This window comes from Corvus hawaiiensis, chromosome 6 (assembly GCF_020740725.1).
Source record: "Corvus hawaiiensis isolate bCorHaw1 chromosome 6, bCorHaw1.pri.cur, whole genome shotgun sequence".
In the NCBI taxonomy this organism is placed as follows: Eukaryota; Metazoa; Chordata; class Aves; order Passeriformes; family Corvidae; genus Corvus; species Corvus hawaiiensis.
The window spans coordinates 25,712,567-25,727,411 of NC_063218.1; the positions used below are offsets into that span (position 1 = coordinate 25,712,567).

At 35.0% G+C, this 14,845-nt stretch overlaps 1 protein-coding gene across 16 annotated transcripts in view; it reads left to right on the forward strand.

The window, feature by feature from the left end:
• The window catches only part of RALGAPA1 (Ral GTPase activating protein catalytic subunit alpha 1), a 131,011-nt gene that overhangs the window by 33,969 nt on the left and 82,197 nt on the right, over window positions 1-14,845 (forward strand). For 8 of the 16 annotated variants that reach the window (XM_048307428.1, XM_048307429.1, XM_048307427.1 and 5 more), the window contains 3 exons: window positions 1,988-2,149; window positions 6,291-6,431; window positions 12,577-14,148. In XM_048307428.1, the coding sequence (XP_048163385.1) occupies window positions 1,988-2,149; window positions 6,291-6,431; window positions 12,577-14,148 (1,875 nt within the window). The remainder of the gene's footprint in view (window positions 1-1,987; window positions 2,150-6,290; window positions 6,432-12,576; window positions 14,149-14,845) is intronic. The other 8 variants (XM_048307441.1, XM_048307442.1, XM_048307440.1 and 5 more) reach the window with 3 other exon arrangements.

Here is a 14,845-nt window from a genome sequence, read left to right on the forward strand (position 1 = left end):
TGAAAGTGTGTTGAATTTAAACTAAAATGTTGCACTGTAGTGGGTTATACCTTTATCCTTTTATCAAAGCAATTAAATAGTTGAGTCCCAATCATAACTTCTTGAAAATAAAAAAGGCTATTCATCTGGTGAAAATGAAGCCATTGCAAGCACAATTGGAATATTGGTCGTGAAATGTTAGAAGATTAAATGTGAGGTGAACATAGTTTTGTTTGGCACTAATTGATCACTAGCCCATTGTGAAGACAGTTTTTATTAAGATAACCTTGTGGACTACTGAAGAGAAAGTATAGTTTTAATAATCCATATGAGTGGTACCTGTTTTTGAAATGATTCCTAAAAAATGCATAAAATAGTCTGTAAGACAGAATATGGGGAGAGGAAGTGGCTTATAATGGTGCAGTTCTGGAATTGTTAAGGCACAGGAAGTTTGTCCTCCTTGATAGAGGACTGGATTGAAAATTGCAAAACCTGGATTCTTTTCTCAGTTTGGAGACAGACCTTCTGCATGTGACCATTAGAAGTCACTTTGGTTCCACTTTTGTAAAACATGGATAATGATAATATTCTACTTTAAAAAGTGCATTGCGATCTAATAATGAGAGGCAGGATTATATTTAGGGTGAGTAATAAAGATGTAAAACCATGTAATTTTTAGTCTACTTTTTATCTCTCTCTGTTCTGATTGATGTGGTTCTCCAATCAAACCTGAGGGAAGGTAATTCCTAGTGCTATCATAGGGTTTGTCATGGAGAAGTAACGTATATGGATTCCTTCTCTTAAAGAGGATGTTGCTACAAGCTTTTTTTTTGCTAAAACATTTCACATGCTTCTGTGCCTCATCTTAAGCAGTCATCATTCACAGTTTTGGTTTGGTTTTTTGCTGTGTGACAACTGGAAATACATTTCTCTGTAGTCAACCTTGAGAGGTTGTTCCAGACCATGCATTATTTGTTTTCCTGTACTACACAGCTTTCTTCTTTTTCTTACTAAAAAAACACAGGTTAAACAAAACAAAAAACCCAAACAAACAAAAAACCCAACAAAAATGAAACAAAAAATGGCAGTCTGATATAGGATAAGAATGTGTAGTAAGAACGTGTACAGTTATTTGAATATATGCTTTAAAAAGCATGTTGAATCATCTGAGCCAAATGAGAAAAGTTTATGTTAACCTTCAGTGACAGAGTTTCAGAGAAAGCCTCCATTGCTAAATGTGAGTTGCAGAGTCAAGTCCAGCTTTAGAATTAATAGATATCATACAAATTATGCCGAATTTCTTTGTCCTTGTTTGTTTGCTAATAATAATGAACATGTTGGACTAGGGCTCTCTTTTTCCAAAAAGATGCCCCTTTAATGATTGTAATTGTGTCAGTTTGGATTATTAATGAGCTTAGTCTGGATAAGGAAATACATTGCAAATATTCTTCACTTCTTTTTTTGTGTCTAGCTGTTTTTGATAGCTTCTCATATGAGCTTTACTTACTTCAATGTAAATGTCAAATCTGATTTGTTCCATCTTAATCTTACTATAGGATTTTCTGTCAATTTCTGAAGAGCCCTGTTCTCTGAGCCCATCGTCAAATTTTTTTTGCTTTTGCATTTTGTGTGAAATTATGCTATCATTATTTCATATTCCTCAATGTTGCAAAATTATTTGGAAACCCCCCCACAATATTAATGTTTTGAAATGTATGACTTTGTGTGTCTTATCTGGTAGGAACAGCAAAGAAAAAGTTACATATATTATCAGACTACAACCTTTGTAAGCCCCTTTTTTCAGAAAAGAAAATTACAGTGGTTTAATAGCACCAACATTTCTGAAAAAGTTTGGGTATCCCTCAGTGTTAGTGCTGGCTTAGCTTTTGAATTCATGCTCACTTTGGTAACTTAATTTAAAGCTTTAAAATTGTTTGGAAGAGCACATCTACAATCATCTGGTGATAGCAGAATAGAAGTGAATAGATTTGCAATTTTATTTTTGCAGGAGTTGGGCATGAATTCCCAAAGTCTTCTGTTGATAAGTCCTTTTCTAGAGGCTGGAGCCGTGATCAGCCTGGACAAGCACCAATGAGACAACGCAGTGCTACAACCACTGGCTCTCCAGGAACAGAAAAGGCAAGGAGCATAGTACGGCAGAAAACAGTTGGTAAGTATCTGTAAGAGCTGATAAAAATTACATTTGAGAAAGGGTAAGGAATTGATAACTGATTTCTATAGCAGTATGGATAGCTTCTTTCCACAATGGTATACTATCTATAATGATTTACACATTAGTTAAATGTGTAAATTATGCAGCCCTATGTGCTTTGAGGGTAGCTGAATAGCTTGTGGTTACTAGAATTACAGTTACTGCAAATGAAAGTAATGCAGTTGCTGTATTAATTCTTAATGAGTTTGATCACGTGCTTAAGCTGGATTGGGAAATAATACTGTTGTGTATATATGAAGGAGAAAAAAGCTGGAATGGTTTGAGCAATGGTGCTGATAGGTGGGTAAGAGAAGGTTTCTTAAGTATGTGTTTTCATAAACTGCAGAAGATGGGTTGAGTATTCTCAAACTATGCAAAGGAAACTGGGAAAAATATGTGTAAGTCTGCATAGGTTGTAAAATGTGCTGTCTTTTACTATACCCTGAATATTGCAATAATGAAAGATTGACACAGATGTGTGCAATTCTCCATTTCTGAAGTCACCTGTTTCTGAATTTTATTACTTGCAGATACTCTTTGCTGTGTTATAAATGAGTTATGCTGAACAATGCTTTAGGTGAACTCCTCAAAAGAAGACTCATTTATGTTCATATGATTTTCTTAGACTATGTTAACAGGAACTGAACTACAAATTTCTTTACTCTGTTGTCTCATCTTGATGATCTCAGTGCTATTGCTTATGTGAAGGAAAATTAAGCTGATTCTAATTTTGTATTTAAAAGAAGAACCTTCTAAGGAATATCTCTTACATTTTTACTATCTTTATGGTAGTAGTAGCTTTGGTCATTGTGTGTTGTGTGTTCACTGATACTTCTTGGAAGTAGGTACATTCTGACACAGTTTTAAAAATTTGGGATGTATATTGGCAGTTGAATATGTAATTGTGCTAGCGTTTCAGAAACTGACATTTTCCTTCTTTTTCCAAAAATATTTGAAGATAATTTTTCTAAGTCACAGAGGTTATTTAGACAAAGTTTTTATTTGAATATGCCTCAAAATTCTCCATTTTAAAAAGTTTTTCTCTCCCAAGGCTCCTGTTGATTTGGGAGAATTAATTGTCCTCTAAGGCATACAGAAATGAGAAAAAATGAAGTCCCGATTCCAAAATTTCCTGGGTTTTTTGCACATTCAAATGCTACACAGCTTCTCCTGTATCTCATGCTGACAGCACCCAGTTTTCCTGATGGATCACTGATCCTTTAAATGTAATTTCTGCTTCTCTGTAGATAGTCTGTGATTAACAGTAATGGTGGTTTTGTTTTAAATCTTAATTGTCTTTAAAAGATAAAGCTTATGTTAAAATTTCTCCTTTACAAATTGTTAATATTTCAGATATTCAGAAGGTTATGTTGTTTGGTCAATTTATTAATGATTTTGTTTTGCTGCAATGGAAAAGATGGCTATTTATATGATGTTAGCCTTAAAATGACTGGAATTTATCCTAATCAAGCTTTCTATTGACCTGGTTAGCAGCAAAGTAATCTGATTTTAGTTTCACTGCACTTTAGCTTCCATGGTTTTGTTTCTTTCCTCCAATTATCTTACATATTTGATATTAATAAGCCAAGTTTGCATCACTGCAACCAGTTAAAATTTCAACTGTCTTTGTGTTGCAAAATACCAACTGTGGACAAGCATCCCAGCATTGCTAGGATGATTTTAAAAGACGATAAATCCAAAAAGAGTTGCCAGAACTAGAATCCCAAACTTCAGGTTTTTTAAATGTTAATGAGTAAAATGTTACAAAATGTTACATATATCTTAACTGCCTGAAAACGGTTGTTTGTTATTGCCTCTCAGGTCTGCCAAGAGGGCTGTTCAGCTGCTTCTTAATCTGTGCCATTAATTCTGGGTCAAATTACAAAAAAATAGCCACAATAAGTAAAATCTAGAGCATTTTGCTGGTCAGATCTTCTCCTTCAGTTTATCGCTAGGTCTGCAAGCTAAGTCTGGAATTGAGTCAGACCTTAAATATGTTGCATGATACGTGATATGTATTACATTCCCTTTGATTATGAGTAACATATACTCTTAATATCTGAGTAAGGGGGATGTGCATGTTGAATATTTTATGGTAAGAAAAAGCTGGAGTTTCTTTTTCATCTGTTTTATGTTGTACACATTTTGTGTACATCTTTGCACCTCTATTTTTTGAGTCATCATCATGCCAGCACACATTTATTGCTGCACCAAATATGTGTGTGTGCGTGTTACTCAAATAAAAATCACAGCTTTTTTGATATGCAGTGTGTACATTTTTAGCCTGAACTTATGTAAAGTGATTTTTTGGAAAGGGCCTTTAAACATAGTATGCATATGGGTTGAAAAATCTGTAAGGTTAGATAGAGGAGTTTAGGCAGGTTCTAGTCCTATAAAAATACTGTATCAGAAAGAATTTACTTACCTATTATTCTGCTTTTGTATAGACAGTAGTGGAAGATTATAAACTATCAAATATCTACGTGTTCTGATATTGTCTGCCTCCACTCAACTGTTTAATTGAATGTAATATGGTGTAAAAAAAATCTAGTCAAATTAAAAGGGACACTTTATGTTAAGATTTATAATCAACACAGTATCCAATATCAAGAACTTGATTTATTTAGGATAATTTAGGCTGGAAAAGTTCCTCAACATTTACTATGTAGTTTTTATTTTTTCTCTTGCCTTCATTCACTGTAAGATTCCCAGTGATGAATGTAATGCATCTAACTATAACTGTATCCTGAATTTTATTACTGTATCTCTTAAACTGACTCTAAAGCTTTACACGTAACTGCCTTTTTTAAAAAAATAGTTTCTGTCATATAAAGTTTACTAGAGCATTGCTTCAGTCTTAAAAGATCTGTCTTTCTGAATTGTTTTTTCAAACTGAATTTAAGACTCCACTTAAGTTGTGCTGCATTTGTCAAATGTATTTTCTGCTCTGTGTGACCTCCAGGTTATCTGCATGTGTTTATTAGCAACAATTCTTTAACCTGGTTTAGAAGTGTGATGTGCTCAACTTTCACTGCACTCTATTCACATACATTTGATTGCCATGCAGATCAGGAGCACTAAGATTCTAAGTCTATATTCCATGTTGTTTTGAAAATACACATATAGAGAGAAAAGTTCAGACTAATTAAGTATTGCACTGAAAATATTTATGTAAGATACTCTGAAATTTCCTTAAAGAATTTTATCAACAATAATTTTATCACCAATAATTTTTTTAAAAGTTAGCAAATTTACAGCAGTTTGAAAGGAAGCTGCTTGAAGCAACGAATATTACTTTTTGAAGACCTTCAGTGTACCTTGAGGCTGAATGCAGTATCAGTATAACCTTGATTGTAATACCACAATTCTTATGTATGTTTTGTATTCTGTAGGAATGTTGGCAGGATGTGAGATATGAAAAGGTGAATTAACCTTAGTTTAGCAAGATTTACCCAGTATCAATTAAAAGCCAGGCCCCATGGATAAAACAATTTAATGCTTTTCATTGTCAAACCATTTCACTTCAGTCATTTCATTTTTAATGTGGAGCTATAACAAGCTTTATTGCAAATTTCTCTACACAGAACTGATCATTTTCTCCTTATGATTTTGAATCTCTTCTGGAGAAGATGAATTCAAGAGTATGGGTATTTCTATAATACAGAGATGCATTTTCAGGATAAAATCAAAGGAAATTAGAAAAATGCAAATGTAGTACAAGTTACTTTTTCTGTTTAAAAAAAATCAAATCTAGAGTGCGTGCGGAGTAACTTTAACTTTGATTTTTCAACCCCTGATGCAGTAGGAAAATGTGTTAATTACCTTATTGATTTCAAATGCAAAATCTCTGTAATCCTCATAATAAAGGCATTGTTGCTGCTTTACATAAAAGTTGAAAACTCAGAATGTCTTATGTGTCCACTGATTTTTTTCTTTCTTACAGCTCTGCCAATATCTGCCGTGCTGAAACGTTTTAATTTTTGAATTTTCTTCCTTTTTATCTTTGTTTTCTCTGTTGCTGCTTTTTCTGTGACACAAGCCTTTCATTATAGTCACTCTTCTTTTTTCCTTCCCCACTTCTTTCTTTTCCTTTTTAAAGCCATGAGAAGCCGATCCATTGGTGAATGTGCTCTGCCATCGGCCTATATACGCAGTGCTAAAAGTGCTCCTGTTCTGATCCATACTTCCAAACCCTTCTTGCCTGATATTGTTCTCACTCCCCTTTCTGATGAGCTTTCAGGTAGTGCCACCTCTGCTAATTTCTGCACCCCCTTTATCACTTTTTTAAACCTTCTGCTTTCAAATTCTGCTAAACCATTAAATTTTTCAAAGTAAAAATACTTTGGGGATGGTGGGAGAGGGGAAGAGATAAAGAATTAATATTTTGAGTTTTGTAAGATACCATGCTATTTTACAATTCATTCTGGAACTGTTAGAAGTTAGTGCTGTGCCAATGTTTACTATCATAAAAGAGAAAATTTGAGAAATTTCTTCACTTTTCCAATTTATTGGTAAGCAGCAATATAATATCTACCAGAGAGTACAACTAATCTAAAATTTTTATTTTTGATGAGGGAGGGAGGGAAAGGAAGAACTTAATTTTACTTTAGTTTGCCACTTACATATTTCTGTGTAAATTTTTTAATTCAGTGTCATAGACGTGGTGTGAACAACCATGATGATACACTTTAGCTCCAATGAAAAAAGAATATGGTATCATATAATATGCTTTGGAGTGTGACTGGTTTTCATTACTATATAAAACCATGAAAAAATCTGTAGTGTGGAATTCTCAAGTGTGGTGTTTTGGTATTATTTTCCAAATGATCCATTTTTTAGGATTGTGGCTTTCCTCAACATTCTCTTTCATCCAGCAGGGTGTTTGGCTACAAGTTGGACAGTAGCTTACTTTGGATACTTTTATTTGAACAAATAGATTCAAAAATTAGAATTAGCACAGACTTTAAAAATGCATGTTTTCAGATAATGTAATTTTTCCAAGTATTACATAGGTATAAATTAGTAATGTGTTAAGGCTGACAATCATGTTCTGCCTTTTTATCAATGAGTGGAAAAAAAAAATTAAAGCACAGTGGGAGGACATAGTCAAAATGGCATACAAATATAAGGACTTCATGACAGTATTTGTTTTATGAAAGATTTTTTTTTCTGTCTCTCCTGCCTGCCTTTGTTACCTGAGAAGTGCCAAGAACTGTATCTTCATAATTGTATTTAGTCATGTGTCATGTGTGACAGAATTCTTGTTGTGAAACAGAAATTTGGTGCCTTAGTATTCAGTCTGAAAACATTAATGGACAATCATGAAAGAACCCACTCTAGAGAGACCAGACTTTCACAATGAACAGTTACGAAATATTTGAATGCAATTCTTGACACCACAAACAAAATTTAATAAAAATAATATGTAATAAATTAATAAAAGTATGAGTGCAAAGAGTATCTCTTCTGAGATACAAGTGATTATAACTTAGAGATTTTTCTAGGAATGATACGTGAACAACCTTTTAGAAAATGGGTCCTACCTGGCCATAGCATTGTTGGAAACAGTCAATGCTTAATGGAGACCTTAAGAACACCTACAGAAGGGTTATGAGCTTTCACAGTGGACTATTATTTCATCACATAATTGCTGATACTTAATTATCTTCTCTTAAACAAGGCAAAAGTGCTTTTGTAGTCAGTTTTATCATCCATGTTTCTGAAAAGTCCTGGCTTGCATATTACTTCTAATGTGTCCCAGACCTGATGGCTCTCTTGCTATTATCCTTTATGTTGATAGTCATCCAATAGAAAAACTGTATGACAAATGTAATTATAAAAGTAAAGTGACGTTACAGACCTTTGCACTTCTGACATAGAAAAAGTCCTAGGCCCTTCCTGGTTTTGATGTCTTCTCAAACAGATGGGTGTTGCAGCAGCTTCATGATGTGCCCAAGAATCTTGAACATTGCCAGAAAATTAAAAACCTCTAGTGAAGAAAAGCAAGCTGTTAAGAGTGTTGATGGGGAGGTAGCAGAGAAAGGGAAACACTGTCCACTGGATCAGAGTGCACTTTGCTCTTTTAATTTTCCACATTTTAAATTGTGCTCTCTTTCTTCTTCCTTTTTTTTTTAAACATGAAGCTTTTTCATTTTCCTTGTCTTTTCTTCTTACATTAAATAATATTATTTTCTGAAAGCCTTCTGTTTCCAGATGTACAGCATGTAATTTGGAAAGTAATCAAATTGTTTCTATCGTAAGTGCGTTCTAGGTAATGAATGATGTTTAGCTAGTTGTGACAGCCCGTCATCTTATTACAGGGTTATATGAATATCCCTGTTATCCAAAATGACTTTACGATCCAACACAGCTTGAAGGAGAGGACATTTCAAATTATTCCAGAATAATAGGATGACTAATATTAAGTTTTTGGAAGTAGTATTCAGCTCCTTTTTAGCTGTAAAACTCATAATTGAAAGGTGGACCCACTGAACACTCATGAATCTGGACAGGTAGTCTAACAGAAAGCATTCATGACCAAACTTTTACTTTATGTACTGTATATTAATTTTCAAGAGTAAGGCAGAAAACCTGACTATAATTTGTGAGACATAGTGTTTCTGCTTGAAGATCAATCAGTAGGTTGATAAAATATATTGCAAAAGTTCAATATTGACATCCAGTCATCTAGTGTCATAGAGGATGCTTTTGCTAAGATTGTAATTCCTTCATGTCGTTTCTGTAACGTTGTATTTCCATGTGCAGAATATTTGCAACTTTTCAAGTAGTATCCAGAAAGTGAAAGTGATTTATGCTTTAAGGTGTTTAGTTAGTAAAGTGATTTGTTACAGTATATTTGTTGCAAATCTGAAATATTTCTAAAAAGAATTTCCTCCAGTCCTACACATGTACAAGATAACTAGTAAAATGATGGTTCATTCTGGAACTGTTGGGGGTTTTCAGGTACAAGACCTGAAATAAAGTGTCAATGAGATGTAGGCAAGATTCCTAGAAGCAGTGGGCAAACTAATTAATTGCAGGTGGGAGATTTTTCCTTATCCACTGGGACTAAAAGAATCAAATATTAACCTGAAAGGGAGATCCATATTATGCCTTTACAACCTTGTTCCCAAATCATTAAGTAATCATTAAGATGAAATATAAAGAAATCATAATTGTAATGTCAGTATGGTTGTAATTATTCTTTAATCTCAGAAACTCACAGAATGCCTGTGTTCTTTTAAAAAATCCCCAACAAACTATTGAAAACTCAGAAGCAAAATGTTATTTTTTCTCCACTTCCCAAATTGACTTTGCATGATGAAATAAAAACCTGTCCCAGCATTACACAGGGATCTTCTATTAGCACTCATGCTGTCTTGTCAGAATGTGTCTCTCCATGGGTCTGTATTTTAGCATATTTATCTCACACTTGATGCTGAAAAGCTGCCTTCTCTTTCTGCCTTCTAGCAGCAAAAGGAGAGGCAAGGTTGATTTAGGAAAGTTGTGATTGGCTGAGATTGGCCAGATGTACCTATAGCTTTTCCTTACTGTACCATATGAGGAACCGCGGCAATTTTTCTCCTAAGGGTGCGCAGGGTCAGATACCCAGGGTCAGCCTGCTGGCACACAGTTGCAATGTACAAACTCCTTGAGAGTTTATGGTGTCCCAGTCTGACTGTAATACCTGTGTGCAAGGGTGAGCCCTGATTGTAAAAGAAGCAGTTCATTTGGGTTTTTAAGTATTGTCTGTGTTTTCAGTGCTGGTGTTGCAGTAACGTTTTTCATTTCCTTCGTTTCCTCCTGTTCTACAAAAAAGAAATCTTCATTGGCACAAGCACATGTTAGTTTGAAGATGTGTACTTGTATGCGCTTGTCATGAATGTGTGAGCACCTAAAATTAATTCTGGATCAACATTGAAATAAATCTAGCTGAATTTATTTCAATGTGTGGAGCTGCTTTCTGTGTATTCTGAGTTCTCTGTCCAATTGTTTTTAACATCCTAGAAGGTCATGATCACTGCATGCATGCACAGCATGGGATTTCTAGGCTGCTGCTTTAGATAAGGTTGAGTTTATAATAGATACAAAAAATGCATACTGAGGGCTCAATCTGAGATCATTGTATCATAGTTGCATGTATTAATCTCATATATATCATCATGCACACTTTTGACCAAATTCTGTGGTCCTTTCTTTGCAGCTGTAAGAAATAGCTTGAGACTATGTTAGCATAAAATCTCTGCCTAAGTCAGTAGGGAGTTTGAAATAACAGTTCCAACTAGAGAGAGACACCATTCGTTTCAGAGGGTGGTAGTTCGTGTAGTTAGTAATAAGTTGAACAAGAGCAATGATGGGACATTTGTTGTTTATCAAAGCTGAAGAGAAAAGGAATAATAGATTGTGTTGTATTCGATGATTTTTCAGTTCATGTTTATTTTCTGAGATAGCTTGGATGTCATTCTCTTTTTCCAATATAGATCTCTCAATTTCCTGTCTAATAGCTTCTTTACAGTTCAGTAAACTTTGCATGAGGTAAAACTTTTACTTCCAAATTTTATCAAATTTTTCTTTGAAAAATTGAGCATGGAAATAGCATTTTTCATTATCTTGGAACACATATGTTTAGTTAAGTACAACATATCTCATTCCTCTGGTTTATATGTTTTGTTGAGAAGGAGGATATGAGAAAATGCAGCTCCATCTCTAACATTCTCAGAAAACTGTAAGCAGTTCAAACAGGTTTTAAGGGGACTTCAGATTATATATAGAGAGAGATCAATGTAGTAATAATTTGAAATACTTAGTAATATTTGTATATAATATTTAGTAATAATAGAAATATTTTAAAATGTAATTATGCACATAGTTATTTTAGCTGTAACACATAAAAGTTAGGGGAGGGAAAGGGGCTTAAACTTTGTTCTGATATTAAGTAAATTCACCATTGCACTCATGAAGTTAAACCTTCTAGATAGAACAACAAGGTAAGTCTGTTTATTGTGGCAAATAACTCTTGCTGGTGTTCATTTAAGCTATTTACTGTTATTCCTGAGTTTGAAAGCATCTCTACAACTTTTTAAGTAGCAGGTAGTAAAAAATTAGTCTGGGGAATAAAGGATTCTATCAAAAAGAAAGCAACAGAAAATTGAGTAAACTGGTTTCACCTTGCTGTTTAAGTGCTTATCTCATAAAAGGACTACAAGGGATAGCAGTTAGTTGACTTGTCTGTAAGGGGTATTTAGTCTTGCCTGCACTGGTGATTTGATAGTATATAGTATTCCTATAACGTAGTAGGAAATCTGAAGAGATGCATGAAGTTTCTTTATTTTTGTGGATAATGTGAAATCAGCTGATACTTCCATACAATTTGTAGGTGATCCATGTTGGAACTGCAGCTTTCATTACAGTTAACTCTGGTATGTACTGACACTAACATAGGAAGAGTCTCAACAGAGACAAGGAATCACTAATTTAAATGGTAATAACAAATTCTGGTCTTTTCATAAACAAAAGTGTCTTTACTCTAATGTTAACTGTTGTGAGGCTGCAGGATGTTTTTTGGTATCAGAGTACTTAATTCTGTAATTCTCATAAATGTTACATTTGGCTGAGTAGAACTGGAAGAAGAGGGAGAGGTAAGCCTTCATTAAGTATTTAGTTTCATATTTTGAAGACGAGAGACAAAACATCCTTCTAGGGAAGAAGGGTATATCTTTAAATTGTCCATTTTGTACAGTCATCTTTTCTGTATAGGACCTGCTCTTCCTTGTAATTGAAAAGCTTTAGTCTTTAGGTATACACTATATTGCATATCCCAAAATATTTATAATGGTATGATAGTATTCTTTTTATTTAAGTAATTTGTATATATACATATATATATGTTTTTTAATTAATGGTTTGCAACTTCAATAAACAACCCTAATTTTCCAAAAAACATCCTTATTCTCTTTGGAGTTGCCCATTTTTCTGAAGATGTAAATTCCACAAAGGGAATACTACTGTTAAGCTAATTTGTATTCCAGTAACCATTTCCTGAACAAGCTAGCTGGAATAATATTGGTTGAATTATTGAACTTATTGGCACAGCTCTAGCTTTAACTGTATTTCCAAACGTTCCATGACCTCACTGTTTGTTCTCATGCATGTTAACATTTAAAACTGTGTTCTGATAGTCTAACTCCTATTACATTCTGTACTGGATATTATGTGCGTGTGTTTTTAACACTCTAGTATTGGAAAAAGTGTTTTTGTTGTACCTAAGAAAACAAGGCTCTGGATTTTTCTGGCTTTTAAAGTCACATAATTAGGATGTAGTGGTAAATACATATTGTCTCTATTCGTAAATTTTTGTGCATGTTACATATACTTTTTTCCTACAGACATTGACGATACTCAAATTCTTCCACGTCCGCCTCGAGTCAGACATTTTTCTCAGAGTGAGGATGCTCCAAGTGAAGTTTTTGGTGCATTAAATGAAGAACAGCCACTGCCACGAAGCAGCAGCACCTCTGACATCCTGGAACCATTCGCAGTTGAACGAGCCAAAGGTGCAGTTCCTGTCATTGACAGTTCATCCCATCATGCTCCAAGCTTACAGAGTTCCACTGAGACCTCTTCAATGCATAGATCCACTGAAAGCCATATCACTGATACAAATAGCAGAGAGTCCTCCTTGGAAGTTGGGGATAGTATTTATGACCATCTTTGTCATTTAATAGGGCCGGTAGAATTTCCAAACACTGCCTTTGAACAAAGCCAATATGTTGACCTTGAAGGTGAAGATGATCTCCTTTCCTCTCTGAGAGAATATCTTATTAAAGAAAAAGAAGAACTTTGCGGTAACGTTGAGATAGATAAATGTGAGGCTTCTGCTCATGAAGTTGATACATCAGTAAGTAGGAACGATAGATTACCCCTGGATGGATTAGAAAAGAGAGATCAGACTGGTCAATGCACAACTAGCATCACTGTTACAGAAAGAGCCAATAACACAGAGCTGCACCTAGAACAAAACCCAAGTGGCTTCATAAGTAATATTGCACCTACTCAAGTAGACTTTTTTACAAGAAATCAAGCGCTTAATAAAGCCAGACAATTAGATATTGATAAACAATATGAAAGCATGTTTGATCATGGGTCAAGTAGTCCTAGCAGTAAAGAAGGGAAGAGATGTCTGTACAGGCAAGCAGCCACTGAAGCTGATGTAGATTTAGTTGTGGAAGCAGCAGTAGCTGAAAAGAATAAAAGTGCCCAGTTTAATGAAAAAGCGACCAACTCGTGTATTGTCCATGCAAAGAAAATTCTTCCTAAACCACAAGTTGATCCTCAAATGCCTCACATCACAGGCACGAGCAAACTGGCACCAACTAAAAGAAGTATATCTGAAACCGTAACTCATAGGGCCAAAATCATGAAAATAACAACTAAAAAAAGAAACAGCGTTCATGTTACTTTTAGGCCATCTACAGAATCGGTTCAATTTTACAATCCCCTTGAGAACAAAGAGGCTGCTTGGAAAGCAAGACTTCGTAAACTTGGTGGCTTCAGTAGTAGCAGTAGTGGTAGCAGCAACAACAGTACCAGTGCAAGCACTAGCTCATCAGCTGCCACAGAGCTGGTTAGACCTGGAATATATAGACATCTAGATGCAATCAATGCTGCTTCGGCTGGCAGCAAGCAAGTTAAGGAACCTACAGAAACTCAAGCAGCTGTGTTGCAGAAAGAAAGTCTTGCAGTTAGTCAGTTCCAATCTCGTAGTGCCTTTAGAGCATCAGGTCAGGAGTCGGCACAACAGCAGGGCTCCCTGGGTGGTGTTTATAAAACTGTTGTACATGCTCTTTCGAAGCCGAAGGCAAATGTTTCCCCACAGAGGCAGAACAGAATGCCAGCAGAGGCTCCACTGAGGGATCTGTACAGTCATGTAATGGGCTATTTTGGAAGGAAAGCTGCAGGTGAGCACTAACAGTGTGCAGAGCGCAAAAGGAGAAAGGCAGCACCAGTTTGGCTTAATGCAACTGAAGCAAGCTCTGATAAGCAATCAAAAGGCTTTGGGATGATCACTGCTTTCCCTGTTTGGTTATGCATGCGCCTATAGCCAGCTGATATTTCTCCCAGCATAAGTTACATTTACATACTTTAAATTACTAATTTTTCTTTTCAAGATACTTAGTTGAACCTCTTTGCTGCTGAAGATCATCAGGTTAGGGAAGAGGAAGAGACAGTAAATGACCTAATAAAGGATTAAGCCTTGAGACTTTAGAATTTTCATCTACCATGCAGAGTCTTCAAATTAAGCCTACTGAATGATTGGCATTGCATATTTTATCAGAGTGTGGTATTCCACTCTAAGTGTAGTTTTTTTGTCAGAAGGACCTGGCTCTCAACCAACTAGGTTGAACTAATTGTATTTCTGGTTCATTTAGTGTGTTTTCTTCTTCCTCCTCATTCTCTTCCTCCTTTTCCTCCTCCAAAACAAAAACAAAAACAAAAAAAGCCCCTCAAATTTACATTTGGAGGTCATTTTAGATGGTTTTAAAAAAATAGTCTGAAATAGCAATCTGCTGTTACTGGAATGATTTCATTACAGCAGTTCTCTGAGTCTAATCATAAGGTTTTGTTTGAGTCTTTTTCAAAACATATCATAGGCCT